We start from the raw sequence: 20,718 nt of genomic DNA, 5'->3' as shown, positions 1-20,718 counted from the left end.
GTCAGAGCAGCGCGGGGCTCGCCGGTCCCGGTCCTGCTGGCCGCTGGAGCTGCTCGAACTGCTGGCTCAGCGCAGGCTCTGTTCTCCGAGTTGTGGTTCTGCTGTTTCGTGTGTGTAGCACAAAAATGTTTGTTGATTTTGGTTTCCTCTCCCTAACTGTAACTGACCCAAGGAAAGAAGATAAAATGTTGAGTAAAACTATGTCTTGGTTACATCTGTGCATCCTTACTGATTTTAATTATATAGTTTGCATGAAAATGAGAACAGAACAATTTGCCTTGGGCCTGCACAGATACCTAGTGTGCTTAGTCACATGCTAGAAAATATTCTTTAAGCTAGTCACTAGTTTCTATCTTCCTGGTTTGTTTTTTTTAAAATACAGCACAAACTGCAGGGAAACCTGGCTTTTTTAAGGGGAGTGGTGTGACTTGCAAATACTTGATTGGTTCTGTTTCTGTCTAACTGTTCTATGTAAAACTCACTTAGTGTTTTTCCTTTTAAACCGTTAGCTGACCTTACATACGAATCCCAGCTGTGCATTAGCATTGCTTGGGGATGTGTTTGTATCTTTTGTCTAAAAATACCCAGCCGGTAGGATTCATGATCCATGAAAGCTAATTGAAACAATTTCTCTTCAAGTTTTGGCAAGCGAAGCATGCATTATAAGCATTAATATCTATAAATTGAATTGTTAATGAATCTAGACACTAATAATGAATGCAATTTTGCAGGCTTAACTAGAAACACTAAAATTATCGGGATCTGGAACAGAATTTTCAATCATTTTTGCTTATTAAATAGCAAAGCTATGCTTTTAATAAGCTAATCATTTTTATTTGACCCCATAGGAGTAGCTCAGCTGATTAGAAACAGGTTTCTAAGTGCAAAACAATGTTGTTTTTCTCTCACTGTTTTAACCACCACAGTGCTGAAATTTCAGATCGGATACTGATTTCCCATTGTGAGTATGGCATGAATGCTTATTCTGCAATTCCTCTGAAGGAATGTACAGGAGAACCTACAGATGTCCCATTTAACGGGAGAACAGCCTGTGCAGATAAACAGTGTGTGTAATCTGCCAAAACAATTGGAGCTTTCTTGAAAGGTTGTTCGTGCACAAAAACACAATATATGAAAGAGACTCCTATTCGGTGCTTGTCACATCCGAAAGTAGAAGAGCACTTGATACAATGAAAAAATAATAAACTGAAGTCTTTTCCCTACCTGATTTAACACTATCCTTTGGGATTATTGTATGCAGATGAAGAACATGGTAAGTTTCACAACTATAGCAGGAAAATCTGAAGTTGTGGTGATACACTCTTTTAAAGGAGTTTTGTGAAGTGTGCAGCTCCTGCTGGAGACCAGGGGGACACAAGGGGACAGATCGCTCTCCAGGCCCCTGGGGCGAAGGTTCTGCTCCCGCACTGACGCTGCGGCTTTCGGACAGGCTGTCAGACGGGAGCGCTGGGCGCTGTTAGACAAGCAATTGCTTATACCAACAGATTGTTACCCTACAGCATCTGTGAAATTAAAAAAATCAAGCTTGGTTATTGTATGAGATAAAGGTGAAGAACTGTCTGTGAAAATGTAAGGAGAGAAAAGGCTGAAAGGGAATTTGAGGATTTATCATTGATATAGGGCTGGAGAAGACCATGAAAGGTTCGTCCATTGATGGAGATGATTGATACCTTTATGGGAAATGTATCCCTGTGCTTAATTATCTTTACTATTTGAGAGGGCTTTTTTTTGTTTATTTAATCTAAGTCTCCCTTTACTACAATTTATACCTACTTCCACTTTTTTGTGGTTCCATGAACACAGAGAAAGGTTTTCTGTCTTTGTCACAACCTTCTCAATATCTGAAGGCTGTTTCCAGGTGTGTCTGCTGCCTGGACACGTCACAGCCCATTGCTTCACTCATTAGCGTGGGCAGACGCAGGCAGCAGTGGGTTTTCCCTTGGTGCTGAGACAAAGGTACAAAACACAGAGATAACATTATTCCATTTTGAATTTGGAGTGTAGGCTCACGATTTCAAGTCATCAGGTTGAGTTAACACAAAGTATTTGCTTTGTTGTGTGGTGGTAAAATCAGGGTAGAGTTGCCTCTTGGAGGGTTTGGAGGTTTTAGCGTCAGGGTGGATGGTGCGAATGGAAACTGTCCCGTGTCCTCCCTGCCCGGCTCAGGCTCAGGAGCAGCTTTCTCCCAGCTGCCCGAGAGTACTCACGTTTGTGCACGTGGCTTGATGGGGGATGAGGTTGTTTTGGTGTTTTATAGGAGGCAAGTAACTGGACATCAGGGGCTGCTCTGTGTTTCACAGCTGGCTTTTCCTGCTGGGGATTAAAAATAAAGTCAAGATTTGCTTGTCAGCTGGTGTGTGTTCCTGTACTGGTTCTTCTGGGAAAAGTCCGTATTCTGGGAGACAAATATTATAATTATCTTTGGTAGTTGTTACTAGAATTAATCTCTGAATGACTAGTGTGTTTGGTTTTAGTCTTTGCTGTCTTGCTTTCAAAGGTTGCTTTTCCCCACCAACAGGACACAAGAGGGAAGAGTTCTCAGTGCTCCTGGCTGGTGCCATTCAGGACAATAACTGCCCCACGTTAATTCCTCCTGCCCAAGCAAACTGCTCCGCTGGGCTGGCGGCGCTGGGGACACGGCTGTTCTGGGTCTCAGCTGCGGTCTGCTATCGGGATTTTTTCAATGAGTTCAGTATATGTACTTTTCAATAAACTTAAGAAATCCAGATAAATCTAGGAGGCTGCTAGTGACTCATATACAAACTAAACCAAAAAACATTTTAGTCCTGGAGTAAACATTTATGAAGTGTCTGTGGCACCCTTTGCAAAGGGATCAAGTTCCCCAAATTAACGAGGAATTAAATTAACCTAAATTAAACTTTAAGTAATCCTGCAATGTACTAAGCTGTACAGCTGTTGCAGTAGCAGAATGTTTTGCAATATATTCCTCACCTCAAAGCAACTCTTGCCACTGTTGCTGTTTTCTGCAGAAACACGGAGTGCTGCTCGTGGCGCAGGAGCCGCTGCCCCTTCCAGAGCGGGACCAGCCCCTCTGCCCTCGTGAGGATTTTTGACAATCACTCTTGTAACGGTGAGAGGAAAGTTACTCAGCTGGAGCCGCACTTCTTAGCGGATTCAGGCAGATCCTGCCTTTACACCATCATCTGCTGCTTTATTGGGTCTCTTGCGCGGTAACCGAGGACTGTTCAGCGATCTCTTACCTAAAATTTGCATTGAGCAGCTGTTCAAAGGGTGGTCAATATAGCTGCTGTCAGTCTGTGTGCTACCATGGCTCTGTCTGCACCCAAGAAACAACTGAAAAAATACTTATTTTTGTTACTTTAAATATTGTGGTAGCTATGAATAATAGTGTAAATCAGACAACGTATTAAAGCTTTGCAGCTTCCCTTCCTTTTGGTTAGAAGGCCAGTTGTGTCAGATGCCTGATCTCCTCCTTATCCTCCAGAAAAGAAGCTTCCATAGCTCAGAGAAACCTCCACTGCAGTCCCTGCACCTGCACGGGCAGGACCTGGAGAGCACTCGGGCTTCAGATGCAGTTGTTCCAGCAATTAAAAAAGAAACAAAACACACCACATACTGTACTTAAAGCAAGTACTAGAGGATGAGGACTTTGCCTGAGTTGTTTTTTCCTTCCCTCTATAAACAGAAAAATCAATGGTGTTTGTTCCGTTATTGAAGGAAAAGCAGAGCTTTGTCCCACTTGGGAGGGCTAATGGGATCATCTGGTGCACAGCACAATTTGGGCTGCGCGAGCGGCCCCGTGTGCTCTCTGCAGTGAGTCTGCGCTGGCCTCGCGTGACTCTGGCAAGGAAAGTTCCAGGTCCTGGCCCTGCTGATCCCGATCTGCGGTCTGATCCCGATCTGCGGTCTGATCCCGATCTGCGGTCTGATCCCGATCTGCGGTCTGATCCCGATCTGCGGTCTGGCCCTGGGGTGCAGGTCACGCCTGTGAGCGGCCAGGCTGATGGGGCACCCCCTGTAACACGAGGGATGGGATGAGCCTTTCCAGGGGGTGTCAGTCACTGCACAGTGAAAACCCAGCGATGCCTCTGGGGAAATGTAACAGGTATTGTTTTCCTTGATCTCAGGCCAGCAAGATCCAAAAACCTTTACGCTGGTCTTCTGCCCATCTTTCTGAAAAAATACGCACGTCAGGTCTGGCAAAACGAGGTGAAATCCGATAGCCTTACAACTAATTCCTGACATGGGTATGTCTTCTGTCTCATTGCTCAGTATTTTGCCACTTCATGTTTTACTTAGCTCATATATCACATTAACAAAAGAGACTACAGACATACCATTTTTTTTTTTTCTAAAATGCATGACTTTTGGAGCAGCTCTGTCATTTATCTTGCCAAATATTTAGCAGTGCGGAGTATCTGAGGCTTTTCAGGAAGAAAGGTGACAAAATGTTTCATTCTTGCAGCCTAGAATTTAAACATTCAAAGAAATTTAACGTATTAAAGACTAAGAGGAATAACTGGCTCAGTACATGGTACTGGGAAGTAAATCATTGTTTCAGCTGTGGAGGAGCAGTGGCCGCCAGTCTGGGTTTTTGGAGCTGCTCAGATGCCAAGCATTCAAATTACTAAATGCAACTTTAAAAATAATTGAGCTACTGAGTCCTTTTTTTTAGTTTTTAAACTACAATTAATGACATTTTTTTTCTCAGTATCTAAATATTGCTGTGAAATTAGGCAGCTCAAAGAAGGGTGCTAAAGATAACTTAGACACAAATCTTCCTTCTTGATTTCTTATAGATTTTCTGGGATGGTGAGGTGGACTGGAAACCTGCTTAGCTGCCAGGCTGCTGTTTTCCTGCCCGTCTTCTGATTTCCAAGTTTTTTATTGGTGTGTTTTTTGCATGAGTGGAGCTGGAAGTTGTTTGATGCGCTCCAGGCAATGGAAGTGCAGGAGAAGCGCTGTGCATGCGAGAGCAGAGGGGTGGCAATAGGAATCAATTCTAGTGTATTCTAATGAATGAACTAACAAACGACAACGGGTTTACAAAAGGAAAAACAAATACTTTCTTAACAACACCTAGTAAAACTTATGGAATTCTTTGTAAAGCCCAAAAACATAAATGTGTTTTTGTGCAACGTCTTTGGTGGCCTGTGAGTCAGATGATGAGAAATCATTGTATGAAATGGTAATTCTAAGGAATAGTATGCAGAGTTACTAATGCACTGAGATTTTTATCTCATCTTCTACTGTCCTGCTAAATTTGATTATGACTGAAATTATTCAGGAGCTTGTCCTTCAAACTGAAGAGATGGAAGATAGCTCTAGACAATGCTTTAACAGTTAGCAATTTAATAACCTGGGGACAACAAATAATTGCTTAAGAGACGCCACGGAAAGTGTGGGATCTGTTAGTCGGTGCTTTTATGACCCGTTCTTGTCAGCAGCTGCACCAGCAGCAGGTGCAGTCTGAGCGGGGTCCAGAACCAGCCCTGTCTGCCCCATGGAGCTGCGAACTGCACCGAGGGGCCTGGGCGAGGAGAGGAGCTCGGGACCTCCTTCTCCTGGTAGTTTCTTGGTAGCATATGGGCATCAGTTTTTCCGTCCCGCTTGTCCACCCCTCTCTCCAAGTAGAGATGCATTGTTGTTAGCAGAGACTTTTTCCTTTAGCCAATATTAGACTTGACTATATTTTGAAGTCTGTTCTTTATTCTTGATTCAGGACTTATGGTCTGTTCTTCTGCAATGTGGTAATGAGATCTGGGATAATAATGTCAAGCTGTATCTAAACAATTGGATTAAAGGAAGCCCTTGGAACAAGACAAAGGTTGGTGGGACTCGCTGCTCACGTGGCCCATCAGGCTGGCTGTTCTCCTGGCACAGACAGCAGCTCGCTTTCAGCTTCTTCCACCATCAGCATTTTGGATCCAATGTTTTAAAATGTTTGGAAAATGCAGCATAAGGGAGATTGAAGGTGTTATCTTTAATTGGACTAACTTACAAAATTAATAATGAAAAGCTTTCTCCTAGTTTTGTTGTTGTTGACCTGATGTTGAGAATAGCTTGTGCTGTTCTGAAGGAGAGGAGGGAGGGGAATATATTTTGCTTTTATTTGTGCTTTGTTTTTGTGACTTTGAGGGGTCAGAAGAGGAACTGAGGAATAAATCATGAAAGAATGGGGAAAGGTTCTATAATTTCCTAGAGCTGCTATTACTTAAGGAAAAAAAATTGTGAGCGTGAACAGAAGATCTTTTCTAAGCTGCTTCTGCTGGTCTGTCAGCCTGTGCTGCCGCGTCCCCCGGTCCAGCGGGGGGTCGGTACCAGCCTGCAGGTGCTGTCACACCAGCACCTGGTGTGAAACACCTTCCCTGCCCCTCCTGCAGCAGCTGAACTCACAGCCACCGCATAACATCTGGTGTAAGGAACAGGACTGAGATGAGGGTGAGAATGGATATTTATTTGTCAAGTTGAAAACCAGGCAAGTCTGAAAGGTCAGTGGACCTTTAGTTTTTTCCTTGGTGAGGTTCATTTTCTAATCATTGCTAATTAGACTTGGAAAGTTGACCACCTTGTTGAATAGTATTGCAATTGCTTGCTTTGACCTCAAAATATTACTTTGTCACTCTTGCCGTTCTTTCTCCTTTTCTCCTTGGAAAATTAAGGTTAGAGTGAGGCAGATTCTTTCCTAGCTTATTCATTAGCAGCAATGTTGTTAATTATGTTTTGATTGTAAAGCCTGTATTATGAGTGGCCAGAGAACACAGAATTAGTTTCAGATTTTCATATCTAGAAGGTGGGAAAATCCTCCTCAGGTTTGCAGACTAAGCAGATCTGGAGATCGCGGAGGCAGAATAAACTGCAACTTGGATGCTTTTTGTTACGGCATCACTTCCAGCGCACAGATCCTGCTGTGGGAAGAACACGAGTCCACTTCTCACAGATCCTGTGCTGTTTTTCCATACATCATCTTCTCAGCTTCAGCTGGTGTAGTTTTCTTTTTTCTTAGAAAAACTTGGTCCCATTGTGTTCCTCAGGAACCCATGAGTAGCTTTTTGTGTCTCCGTGCCCGGTTAGGAGCCTGTGGAAGCCTCCAGCCCCCGGGCAGCCCTCACTGCCAGCAGGGCGGCACCGGGTTACTTTGCATCTTAAATGACTTCAACAGGGTTTTATCTTTTAAGTTTTGTGATTTACTTAAATTTGCAAAAGTGTTTTGTTTTGTTTTTAATCAGTTAACAAATGCTGTAGATCTGTCTGTGTCTGAGATGTGACTCATCAGTTAATAAAAGTGCCACTCCAAGGTTGTGAGCATGTGCGATTGTGGGACTTCAGTCAAATACATTTATCTTAAAAATTCCCATCTCTTGCCTGCTCTTACCATCCCAACACACTGAGGTGCTGATATTTCTGAGAAATCTGACATGACAATATCTAATTCATCTGACGCCTCGTTATCTGACTTGCTGAATCTTCTAATAGAGCCTCCATAGTCTGTATTGCATTTCTTTTATGTTCTTTTGTTCCTCTCCAAGTGCATGTGGGTGTTTGTGAGTCAGTTGGATACGCTCAGCATCGGCAGAGTGTTTCTAATAACCAAATTTGACTGTATTAAACTCCCTCAGGTCTTCCTCACAATTCTTTCTGAAGAAGTCAGATCACACGTGTTCCTTCGGGCTTTCTGCATCACCACCCAACAAGCGCTCGGTATTGATAAAACGCGACGGCGTGTTCCTGGAACCTGAGAGTCCCTGTGTCCCCGCGCCCCCCGTGTCCTGCACAGGGTGTCCTGCACAGGGCAGACCCTTCCCTGTCCCCCTTACTTAGAATTCAGTGGAACTTGAATGTCCGATAAGCAATTTGAGCTGGAATGTGAAATAGTAACCCATAGGGTAAGTTTAAGTGTTGCTATTTGTTTCGTCCTTGGTAATTAAAATGAATTTCTTGTTTTTCACGCTGTTCCAAATCTCTAGCAGTAGGATCTTTCAAGTAATTGCTCTGAATAATAAAATGAAAGTAGAACTTAGCACTAATCGCCTTTGCTGGGACATTCGCGAAAGGGCAGTGAAAAGAGAGGAAGCTTGTGCGCCAGATCTGCGGCTCCGTGTCCGAGCGGAGGAGAAGCAGCTGCAAACAGGATACGTTCTTGAATCCACTGTACCGAGTGTATGTGGGGAAGTTGCACATTACAGGAAATATTAGGCTTTTTAAAATTCTGATAAATTTCAAGGAACTAAGCAACTAGTGAAACAGAACGAGGTGAAAGAAATATTTAAAAAGAAACTAACACAAGTAGAGAGAAAAACAGGCAAGGGTTTAAATTTATCATAAGCACATCACAACTAATTCGTCTGATAAAGGAAGATACAAGACACAAGAAGTGATTGATGTAGCTCAAAGATTCGATGGTACAAAGGCACCTTTACTTGAAATGATGAAAGGAAATAGGGCAAAAATCAGAATATTCAGGATTATTTACAATGTAGAGAGAGGGACAGTATTAAAAAAGGCTGAGTAATTTCTGCACAGAACTAAAGAAATAAGAAATGGCTTATAGCGTATAGGGGAGGGAGAGTAAAGAAATCATTACTAAATGGAGAGTCAACCAGTAATCTAAAATGGATGAGCTACTGAACTGATTTCATAAATGGGCTTTACAAAGGGGAAAAAACACAGCAGCAGATAGGCTATTCATAAGTAATGAAGACATTTCAAACCTGGGATGGTAATAGGATACTTGGACAAGATTACTATAAATAGAAAACCAGTTCTATGTATAATATGTGTCCTTTATGTTAAAGGAATTCATTATAGTTTTTTGCAAAACATTGAGAATGACTTTGGAGGGCAATGAACAGCCGAGCCAGCCGGGGCTGCAGCCCCATCAGGGCAGGACGTTGTCCCCGCATCACTCACTGTGAGGGGCTGTCAGAGGCAATTCCGGGCTCTCATTGTCTGCTAAAAAGAACCAAACCTCCCACCTGCGGGTCCTGTGAGGCCTGAGCAGCTCTGCGGGGGAACCTTCGCTCGGAGGTGTTCGCTTTTCTCGGGAAATTCTGGCAGCTCGCAGTACTTCAAGAAGTGGAGCACCTCCCTTATGAAGAAAGGCTGAGGGAGCTGGGGCTCTTTAGTTTGCAGAAGAGGAGACTGAGGGGTGACCTCATTAATGTTTATAAATATATAAAGGGTGAGTGCCATGAGGATGGAGCCAGGCTCTTCTCGGTGGCAAACAATGATAGGACAAGGGGTAATGGGATCAAGCTGGAACACAAGAGGTTCCACTTAAATTTGAGAAAAAACTTCTTCTCAGTGAGGGTGGCAGAGCCTGGCCCAGGCTGCCCAGGGGGGTTGTGGAGTCTCCTTCTCTGCAGACATTCCAACCCGCCTGGACACCTTCCTGTGTAACCTCACCTAGGCGTTCCTGCTCCAGCAGGGGGATTGGACTAGATGATCTTTTGAGGTCCCTTCCAATCCCAAACATACTGTGATACTGTGAAGAGGTAAAACAGCTTCGTGTTCAAGGTGTGTTGTTCCTGTGAGTTCGGAGTCATTCTGCTAGGGAGTCTTCAATGGGGTTGAAGTCTACTCGTGGTAATGTAAAACCCACTGAAAGTATCAGGTTACTTGCATTACGTTGAAGAGTTTTGCACTTACAGGAAGGATGTTTTTTAAACACCTAATACACAGTAGGTGCCACACCAAAAAGAAAACATTCTTACCAATAGCTTCTGATCAAGGTTTATATTGTTTTACATGCACAGAGAGAAATAGTGACAGTGTCACAGAACTCTGTTAAATTGTGTGAAAATTTCTCCATTATTTTTGTATGAGTTTTTGCATGCAAGATAGCAACAGTAAATTCAGAAGGAGCTGAATTGTATTGAAGGATGAAAAAGTGTAAGGTTGACACTAGAAACCTAAGATTTTCCCTGTGCTACTATATAGAGCTCACAGACAAAAAATATAAATTGTGGAATTAGTGCAAAGCACTGGCAGTTAGAAAAATGATGGAGCAGTTGCTGTGAGATTAGTAAACGTAGATCCTGCGCAACACCATTTCTGAAATATTTTTTTTCTGACTAAAGCTGTGTTTAAAGGCTAGAAGTAGTGATTTATGAAGAAATATGAAAAGAGTTAGATATGTTTAACTTGGCAAAATAAATGAAGAGTATTGTACTTGTCCACAAGCATATGAAGAGCATAAACAGAAACCATAGAGAAGAATTGCTTTGGACAGGGTCTAAGGAATGCAAATGAAATGTATTGTGATCATAATACAAGAAGGAAAATGTATCTCAGATATCAGGTAATATCCTCCATTAGCAAGATTTATGAGACCCATCATGATAGGAGTACGAAGGAAATGATGGAAAGTCCATTGACTGAGTCAACTGAAATTGGATTAGAAGATGTAGAACAGTTCAGCCCTGAAAAGGAAATTGTCGTATGCCTAACAAACGTCGCAGGCTGCACTGAAACCCTGGCACAAGGGAGATGTTCCAGCTGTCCCTCGTCTTTGCTGGCACGCAGGTGTGTAAGAGCCCAGGTGTACAGTTATGCTGAGCATGGGCTCCTCTCTCAGCTGAAGTTCATCAGTTCTCATAGCAATGTGTCCTCATAAATCATCTCACAGCCATGGGCACCTTCACCTGGAACCAGTCTGCAGAGAAACTGGGGAGAGGAGATCTTGGCTCTGCTTTTCTGCTGCAGGCCCGTGCACGTTGGCTTCCTGGGCCCTGAGCTGAGCTCAGGAGCTCATGAGAGCGGTGCCCGGCACTGCTTCGGCAGACCCTGGTTCTGGCTGGTGATGAGCCTGAGCGGTGGCCTTGGAAGGGATCCATTCCATTCCCCTTCAGCAGCTCGCTCTCAGGAGTCAGCCGCTGCCAGAGCTGAAGCAGACGGATGGTTTAGCATCCAGCACCAAGTGTTTCTGTGGCGCTGCTCCATGTGTTGTGTCATGCTCAGCACAAAAGAACTGAGGATTTATTGAGCCTCTCTCCATAATTGGCTCCATCATGGGCTCCTGGGCCAGTGCTAGGGTCACAACAGCACGTTTTGGTTAGATTCTTACCTGAGAACACGCTGGACTGTTCAGCTACTGGAAACCTGTTGGTGGTGCTTGGTTGAGTTTTGCCCCATTTCAGCTCTTAGTGAAGCAATGTTGTCCGTTCCTCCATCGCATCCCCAGGGCTGCATGCTCAGCCTTCAGCAATTTGCCGCTTTCCCTTCAGGGGATCTGGGACAATTGCACGTAACTTTTTACAATACTTTTGAAGGACAGTTGTCCTTGAAAGGTTCCTTGTGGATCTAGAACAGCAGTCTCTAAGTGGGGGTGTGCAAGACAATCCATTGGGGTACAGGAAGGAAATATTTTTTTGTACAGTTAAACACCATTTTAAATTTTAAAATTTATTATTTCATTCTTATCCTTTAGTACTATGTGTATTTTATTTATAACTAAATATGCGTATAGTGGGGTGCATGCTTAAAATGTTTGTACTGATGAGGCATGTGATCAAAAAGTTTGGAGACTGCTGATCTAGATGTTCAGAGAAAGATGAGGATGACGGCCATGGCACAAAGAAGTGCTTCCACAAAAAAGAATCCTACAGACTGATATTAACCTTTTGAAAGGGAATATGATGTAAAGTTATAAAGTACTGAAAAAAAACCCAGGCAATGCTGCTGGGGAGTTCTGTACTCCCTGTGTCGTCATGTAAGCACAAGAGCTTTTCCTGATGTATGCCAGGGTGTATTTCAGCCTTATCTAAACCCGCAGCTGTGGTGCAGGTAAATAACATGGTAAATCTGGTTTGCTATGTGTCTCGTTGCGGTTCCCAGCGATGGACGTGCTGCTGCGCTCGCTGGCAGCTGGTTTCCCGCATCCATCTGGTTTTGCAAGGAGTCCCCAGACCTGGTTTGACCGGTCAGACCTGTGTCCAGAACACCCATCCCCAGCCAAGGGGACAAACCACCAACTTGGGGACAAACTGCACGGGCTCCATCCAGGGCTGGCCTTGTGTCTGCAGCGGTGATGCAGCTGAGGCCTTCGCGGGGGATGCGATGTGCTGAATAAGGAAAGGCGGTATTGGTTTTTAAACTGCTGGGACTCTGGTTGGAATCCGCAATCTCCTGTTTCCCTGAGGCAAATAACGTAGCCAGATCTAATAACATAACCGCATCTAGGCAGTTTTTTCTTGCATGGTGCATATGGCACGAACCTGTTGCCAGAGCTATGTGCTGCCAGACTTCAAGCCTTCATTCCAAATTAAGATGTTAGAGTTTTCCTTACCTATGATATGTCACTAAATATCACTCAATTACCCTTGTATTGAGCCTTTTTTTTTAATACTCAAGCTCACTTTACCGAAAGACATCCTGTCTTGATTTGAAGATATTAAAAGATGAAGAATCCTCCTTCCTTTGATAGGGTAGGGTTTTTTAAAGTCTAATCATTCTCACTATAAAACTGTGCCTTATTTCTAATTTAAACTGGTCTGGCTTCAGCTTCCAGCAATTGGTTCTTGTTATGCCTTTCTCAGCTAGATTAAAGAGCCCTTTAGGACCTGGTATTTTCTCCCTTTGAAGGTACTTATACATCGTAATCAAGCCATCTCTTGATCTTTTTAATAAACTAAACAGATTGAGCTCCTTAAGTCTCTTGTTCTGAGGCAGTTATTCCAGTTCTCAAATAATTTTTATGACTCTGCACTGTCTCAAATTTTCCCGTGTCCTTTCAAAAATGCGGACACCAGAAACAAAGGCATTCAGGCAATTTACAGTCAACTGTCTGTTTTCCCCAAATCCTTTAGATTCTCTTATTTCCGTGATATGGTTTCCCCAGTCTGTCTGAGACTTATTTTTATTCCTGGCTCCTAGAAACTATGACTGCTAACATCACTTGCTGCAGGTGAGCCACAAGTGCTCCAAGACGGGTAATCTCGCCCCCAAGAATGCAATCCTTATCAGAAATTTTGTCCCGTTGTGCCTTTAGTTGTAACTTGAATTTATTTCATCTGAGAAAGACAAGGGATAAAGTTGATTTTCTGAATACCCTGTTATGAGTATCTTTCTATACTCCTGGCAAGCTGTTTAATTTTGTCACTCATCCTGGGACTCTAGTCTTTTGGAAAGCCTGGGACATGTAACAGCACGAAGTGTCACTGAGGGGGACAACAGCTGGGTCAGCAGGAGGTGTCCCGGTGCCGCGGTTGGCAGCTGGTGCCGCGGGCGCTGCGCTGGCCCCTTGCCACGGTGGGGGCTCCTGCCCGCGGCCTCGCACCCACTGACCCCTCATCACAGGGGCGGCAGCTTCTGTCCTGGGCATTAGCTGAGAACGTTTGCTTTCTCTTGCATTCTTTTTAAACACAAATGAGTGATAATTGTTGCACCTTTTCTAATGTTTACCGTTGTTTTTTTCTTCCCCATCCTTTAGTTTAAGTGTGGCAATACCATGCATGGTTTGGGGAATTCTGGGCAACAAAGCTGTCCCGTCACCCGTGCCCTTTGTGGGGCTGCTGCCCCAGGCCATAGTCAGACCCCACAGCGATGGGAGGGATCTTTGCTCAGGTCTGTACAACTGCTCTTGTGCTTTTTTGCCCTCTAGTATTAACTATCTTAGATCATCAGCTTTTTAGAACTGGAACCTTTGTGTATTTTTCATTCTAAAATGAGAAGAACTTGAGTTGTTTGAGGCCTTCAGAAATTACTATAGGTTGTTGGTTGGTTGGGTTGAGTTGTTGTTTGGTTTGGTGGTGTTTCTGTTGCGGGTTTGTTTGGTTGTTTTTTTTACCAAGCCTATTTGTTTTTGTATTTCTGCAGCCCTCCATAAGTGATCTAAGTGACCCAGTTGGTATTTTATTTGAGGTAATGGTCTTAAGAGATGCTATAGGTGGATGGATAGTGGCCAAACTGGAGGACGCAGTTCAGGAACTGCTTAATCTTCTTTAACGACCACAGGAAGCTCCATTGTTTGGTACAGGGACCCATGTGCTCTCTGAGCATTTTCTAAAACTGTCTAGTACTGCTTATAGGACTCAGCTGTTGCCTTTTTTTTCTCTGCCTTTTTTAAAATTTGTGTTTATTAAGGAGATGCCGGATGACACCTCCTCAAATGAAAAAAAGGGGAGGAATCCTTAGAGGTGTTGCCTTGGTGAACCACACTGTTTTTGTTGAAATCCACTCGTCCCCTTTTGGTCTCCTTTGCTATCCTGTTCCTGCCATTAATCATAGTTATCTTTTGCTGAGTATGAGAAATCTGAAGGCCTGATTTGGGGTATGTTGTGTTGGCAATATTAGGCATTTTTTCTGTTATATCAACCAACTCTTGGCCTCTGAGGTATTTATCCTTGCAATTATCCGCAAGGTAGGCAACAGCTATTCCCCTAGTTTTAAGACAGGGGGAGGAGAAGCTGAGGTGTGGGAAGCTTCAGTAGGTCAAGGCTTGAACTCAGATCTTCTAAATCTGGGGTAATTGTGCCTCCTCTCTGTTCCATCTTTAAAAAATAAAGCACATATGTTAGTTCTAAGAAGCACTTTCATCTTTACTGTACTGCCTTCAGGAGTTTTCAGTCATCCTGGCTGCACTGCAGTTGCCCACTAATAGTTGCACAAAGGCTGTTAGTTGCTTAGGCTCGCAGTTGCAAAACATGGAGTAAAAATAGGAACAATTACTACTTTAATATTAAGAGAAGTAATTTCATTTCCATTCTGGAGTCAACATAATTTTTTAAGACTACCTGCAGAAGCGGAATCCCTTGCGTGTGGTGAATCAGGCGCATTTACCAGGATTTTAGTTCCAGCCCAGCGGCACGGGAGGGGGCGGGGACACGAGTGGGGACCACGGACCCACCCGGCGGTGCCGCCCCGGGCTCGGGGTCACACACTTCTGGAGTTTTCCGTCACCTGCCGCGATGGTTCGTTGTTTAATTACAGCAGCGGGGCTGGGGACAGGTGAGGGGACAGAGGTGCCGCTGCGGCCAGCGCGGGGCTGTTCCCGGAATTTCGAGTTAATTTGTGCAGCTCCCACGCGACAGACGTCACCCCCTTGTCACCCTCTGTCACTCCTTGTCACCCCCGCTCCTTCCCCATCCCTGACCCTGACCCGGCGCTGTCCAGGACGGGGCGGCTCAGGCCGCCGCTCCCCGGGGGCAGCGCCGCTCTTCTCCCGGGCCGCCGCTGGGGCCGCTGCTCTCCGTTCCTGTCCCGTTCCCGATCTTGTTCTGCTCCCGTCCCGTTCCCGTCCCGTTCCGTTCTGTTCCCGTCCCGTTCCCGCCGCCCGGGGCCGGGCTCGCGCGCGGCTCCGCGCTCCACCCTGCGGCGCGCGCCGGCGGCGGGGCGGCAGCGCCCCCTGCTGCGCCAAGGCGGCCCCGCGCGGACGGGCGCTGCCGAGCGGGAGCGGGGGAGCCCGCCGCTCTGTGCCGGGGCCGCAGGGCCGAGCCCTCCGCTCTGTGCCGGGGCCGCAGGGCCGAGCCCGCCGCTCTGTGCCGGGGCCGCAGGGCCGAGCCCGCCGCTCTGTGCCGGGGCCGCAGGGCCGAGCCCGCCGCTCTGTGCCGGGGCCGCAGGGCCGAACCCGCCGGGCCCTCCCGCTGCGCTGGATACGCGCGTCTGCCATTCGCTGTGCTTTGTCACCTGCTGCTGGCACCGAGGGCACAGGGGCAGCACCCGCAGCGGTGCTGTACGGTTAATGGCAGCCGAGGCCTCAACAGCTCCGCAAGGCACCCCGGGTGTGCAGGGGGGTTGTGTGGGTGTGACATCCCGAGCAGCCCCTCCACGCTCAGCTGCATCCTCCGGGCCCCCAGCCAGGGACCTGCCACTGGCACACGCGGCGGGGACCCCAGGGACATGGCTGTCCCCACTCCACTGCTCTGTGCCCGTCCGTCCCCACTCCACTGCTCTGTGCCCGTCTGTCCCCACTCCACTGCTCCGTGCCCGTCTGTCCCCACTCCACTGCTCCGTGCCCGTCCGTCCCCACTCCACTGCTCTGTGCCCGTCCGTCCCCACTCCACTGCTCCGTGTCTGTCTGCCCCCACTCCACTGCTCCGTGTCTGTCTGCCCCCACTCCACTGCTCCGTGTCTGTCTGCCCCCACTCCACTGCTCCGTGTCTGTCTGTCCCGACTCCACTGCTCCGTCCCCACTCCACTGGTCCGTGTCTGTCTGCCCCCACTCCACTGCTCCGTGCCTGTCCGTCTCCACTCCACTGCTCCGTCGCCACTCCACTGCTCCATGTCTGTCCCCACTCCACTGCTCCATGTCTGTCCCCACTCCACTGCTCCATGTCTGTCTCCACTGCTCCATGTCTGTCCCCACTCCACTGCTCCATGTCTGCCCCCACTCCACTGCTCCGTCCCCACTCCACTGCTCCATCCCCACTCCACTGCTCCGTGCCCATCCCCGCTGCCCTGTGCGGAGGCTGCTGAGTGATGCTGTGTGTCAGGGAAGAAAAGGCCAAAGCTGCCAGAAAAAACCTGCAAGGAAGAAAACCACCTACAAATTGGGAGAAGCATTCTGCTTTGACAGAATAAAAATAAAACCTGGAATGGGGAAGGAAAGGCATGAAAGAGTTAGTGACAAAATATCATGTACAGCTGGGGAGATGATGGTTTTATTGGTATTGCAGGGGGGAGGGAGAAGCTGAGAGGCAGTGAAAACACAATTTGGGCTAAAATTGAATTTCTCTGATAAGGAATTTCAGAAGCGGCTGCCTCATTCACTGTGCGGCCAAATAATCATATGCGCTTTAATAATCTTTATTTTACAGGAGTACGTTGCCAGGGCAACAGAGTGTAAGCAGGAGAACAGCACCTTGCAGATCACAAAGGCAAATCTGCAGAAAGACATTTCAGCGAGTTTCTCTCTCCCTTTTGCAATGTAATGACGACTTATTTTTCATGCACTGATTTAATAATCTTATTGAAAGATCCTTTTGCTGTTTCTCTTATTCTTGTCTGTCTGAGCACGGACAATGGCAAAAACCTGGAATTGTCGAGCCCACTGGGCTAAGCAAACTAACAGATGTAATATGTTTAGCATTTTTATGTAATTACTTTTTATTGCTATTTTACCCCTACCTCTGTTCCTCCCTGGTTAGTTGCCGCTTCCTTTCCATTGTGGCCCAATCAGGTGATAGTGAGGGGCTGGGGGAGAGTTAATAATTGACTGCATTAATCGGAAATTATTAGTTGGACGTATTTTCAAGGGTGGGGGTTGGCTGCAGAAATAGACCTTTTAGGAAGGGATGAATTGAATTATGGTCAATGCAATAATGAAGCCTCTAGGCTGTAAGCTGTGGAGAGGACAGTCATCTTCACAAAGGTTTTAGTGTTATTTATAATGGGCTCTGCTCCCCGGGTGAAAAACAATATGTTGCCCTGCTGACATCCACTGGATGTGGGTGTCTCGATTAGCTGGTCTGAAAAATAAGCTGATTTGGTACGATTAAACATGCAAACTTGTGAAGATCTTCAATGTTGGTAAGACTGAGCGCAGGAATGTTGGCACTAAGGCTTTGGCAGGGCGCAGTTTGTGACGAGTCCGTCTCTTGCAAACATTTTCCCTCTCGTTGCGTTTCCCAGGGGCTGCGCTCGGGAAGCGGGCGTGGGAACAGCCAGAGCTGTGGGCTGTGCGGCCGGGTTTGTGGCATTAAGTACAAACCCCAGTTTGTGTGACTGTGGCTGGTAGATTGCAAGAAATGAAGGCCAAGGGCTGTGACCTGAGCTCGGTGTGGGTGCGCTGCAGCTCGGGCAGGTCCGTGCGGGGAGCAGCAGAGCCTGCGCTGGGCACGGCCAGGATGCCGAGGGGGCCACGGGATGGGGTTTGCAGCCTTATCTGAGAATGTTATTGTTTTTCCGGTTTGATTTCGGGCTTATCAGTGTTACTCAAATGAAACCTTTATTTAGAAAGCTAGTTCTTTAAGAGCTAGCACATAGATGTACATTTTTTGTGTCTCATGAAACATCTGGAATATTGTGTCCAGTTCTGGGTCCCTCAGTTCAAGAAGGACAGGGAACTGCTGGAGAGGGTCCAGCATAGGGCAACAAAGATGATTAAGGGAGTGGAGCACCTCCCTTATGAAGAAAGGCTGAGGGAGCTGGGGCTCTTTAGTTTGGAGAAGAGGAGACTGAGGGGTGACCTTATTAATGTTTATAAATATATAAAGGGTGAGTGCCATGAGGATGGAGCCAGGCTCTTCTTGGTGGCAAACAATGATAGGACAAGGGGTAATGGGATCAAGCTGGAACACAAGAGGTTCCACTTAAATTTGAGAAAAAACTTCTTCTCAGTGAGGGTGGCAGAGCCTGGCCCAGGCTGCCCAGGGGGGTTGTGGCGTCTCCTTCTCTGCAGACATTCCAACCCGCCTGGACACCTTCCTGTGTAACCTCACCTAGGCGTTCCTGCTCCAGCAGGGGGATTGGACTAGATGATCTTTTGAGGTCCCTTCCAATCCCAAACATACTGTGATACTGTGGTAATCAGCGTATATAAAAGCCGAGTAGCATTTTCACTACAGGATTACTTCCTGCCAAACGCACCGCGTTATCTGCACGTGGGGTGCTCCTTGGGCAGGTTTCCCGGGCAGCAAACCCGCGCTGGCGTTGGCTGTGCTGGGCGGTTCTGTTGTTTGACAGCGACTGAGGAAAGATCTTACCCTTCCAATGTCTTCGGATAGATGGAAACAACGTTGCTGTGGTCTGAAGAAAGCCAAGTAGCTTCTGGAAACCTCAAATCAGGTTGACAACGCAAGATCGATCTGTCATTCAGATGAAGCATGCTGCCTTGATGGACATTGAGGAATTTTTTGTATTTGGTATTAGATGGCTTCTGTCAGATCCAACAGCTCTTCTCCTCTAAGTGATATCCAAGTAAATCTTTCAAGTTTTTGTCTGTGCAGAACTACATTTCACAGAAACTCTGCACATCGCTTCAGTTATATGTATGTATATATATATATATATATATATATGTATAAACTGGTAAAAGCAGTTTTCTTCTGTGAAGCCTCCAGGAAAGTAGCTGCTACAGCCAGGCTGGGCCACAAAAAGAACTGTGAACACTGGGAAACATTTCTGGTTTTTGTTGGCTTAGGAGACTGTATTCTTGACATCTTAAAGCAATACTGGACAAGAAGACTTTGTTGGAGCTTCCTCTACACTTTTAAAACATTTTTTTCTCATTTAATCATAATAAGTTTTAAAATGCAGAAAGTCAAAAGGATTATTATCTGTTCTTTGTAAGGATCAATGTGGAAGCCCAAAGTTTGAAGCAGGATGGCAGAATTTGTACTTGCTGTAGGTGGAAAAATAGTTATTCACCATTCATAGATCACACTGTCACAGTGTCTTTGCACTGATTGTTCTATTTGCCTTAGAAATGGTAGGATAAAATTTTGTTAAGAAATGGAAGCTCAGCTGCTTAAATACCCATGATATTTCTAGCACAAAATCTGGGCAATTTACTTTCCCCTTCCTGCTAGTTTGTATCCTGCTGCCTTTTGAAATGGAAACTCTTCTGACCCTATAACCTCTGTGTTACTCCCAATAAAACTCTTTTTAATTGTGTTTTGAAGGAGCATGCAGGGAGCTCCCACACTACTAATCAGCTTTGCTGGTTTGGATATGTATCTCCAGGATTCGTGTTGGCAGAATAACTTGATATAATTGCAGCTCTGCATCGGTGATTTAGCGCTTAAGAACTTTAAAGGTACAGGTCTCCCTTTCTACCTGCATGTTGATGCTGCGCGAGGGTCTGTCCCTCCCCGGGTGGCAGGAGGGGACAGCGGTGGCCGTGCAGGGGACAGCAGTGGCAGGAGGGGACAGCGGTGGCCGTGCAGGGGACAGCAGTGGCAGGAGGGGACAGCGGTGGCCATGCAGGGGACAGCAGTGGCAGGAGGGGACAGCGGTGGCCGTGCAGGGGACAGCAGTGGCAGGAGGGGACAGCGGTGGCCGTGCAGGGGACAGCTGTGCCACATGCCGCTGTTCCCAGCACTCAGGTGCTCGGGCGCTGCATTAACACGGTGACACGGAGCTCAGGTGAGACCTTTCAGATCTTTCTGTTGACAGGTAGGATGTGGAAATGTAGGTGATCTTCATTGCCTGGTACCTTTTCACACAATTAACAACAACAAAAAAACCCTGTTCTAGCCAGAATCTCAGTTTTGTGCTGGTCAAAAGCGGGTCTGGCTCATTTAAATGAATGTTTTAAAATTAGGCATGTCTTTAAGCTGTTTGAGGGCATTTGCAGCTTTGGTTTGAAGCATGGAACAGCTGCCTTCCAGTGCCAAACCTCAGCACCCATTGCAGGCTGACGAAACGCCCTCCTTTCACCAGGGAGATGGCAGTGAATCGGTTTACAGTCATGCATTGCAGGAGCTATCAATTTTGGCGGATACTCATGCATTTTATCCCTGTTCTTTACATTGTTTGGCTTCTCACCTTTCTCAGAAAGCAACAACGTTGCTTTAGCTTCTTTACACTTTAGTACAAATGCATTTAATGTTGCAGCTTGCCCAGCGGGAGCCCACGGGCGCTCAGTTCACAGAGCTGCTGTCCGTCTGCAGACACTTGTCCATGGCTCGGCCAACGTGCCTCTGTCCGGCCTCCAGCATCCCCAAAGTCCGAATGCCTTAGCCTGCCTCCCTGTTACTGTTTGATCAGCGCCGGTAATGCACGAACCGCCTCGCACAAATGACTGTACTAAGAACGCTCCCAATTGCCCTGTAATAA

At 46.3% G+C, this 20,718-nt stretch overlaps 1 protein-coding gene across 20 annotated transcripts in view; it reads left to right on the top strand.

Moving 5' to 3' along the window:
- LOC309444598 (uncharacterized protein) overlaps window positions 1–20,718 on the top strand; it is an 82,904-nt gene that overhangs the window by 15,332 nt on the left and 46,854 nt on the right. For 12 of the 20 annotated variants that reach the window (XR_014185086.1, XR_014185087.1, XR_014185088.1 and 9 more), the window contains exon 1: window positions 6,234–6,444. The exons of 3 other annotated variants lie outside the window; for them this stretch is intronic. Coding sequence is in view for 5 of the 17 variants with exons in the window: in XM_082062567.1 (XP_081918693.1) it covers window positions 6,439–6,444 (6 nt within the window). In the remaining 12 variants the exon portion in view is untranslated. Of the gene's footprint in view, window positions 1–6,233; window positions 6,495–7,622; window positions 8,006–20,718 lie in introns of those variants that run through there. 5 more of the 20 variants (XR_014185092.1, XR_014185093.1, XM_082062564.1 and 2 more) reach the window with 2 other exon arrangements.

Source organism: Streptopelia decaocto, assembly GCF_964273445.1.
Source record: "Streptopelia decaocto genome assembly, chromosome: 11".
In the NCBI taxonomy this organism is placed as follows: domain Eukaryota; kingdom Metazoa; phylum Chordata; class Aves; order Columbiformes; family Columbidae; genus Streptopelia; species Streptopelia decaocto.
The sequence above is the reverse complement of the archived record's forward strand: the minus strand, read 5'-3'. Positions and strand labels throughout refer to the sequence as shown.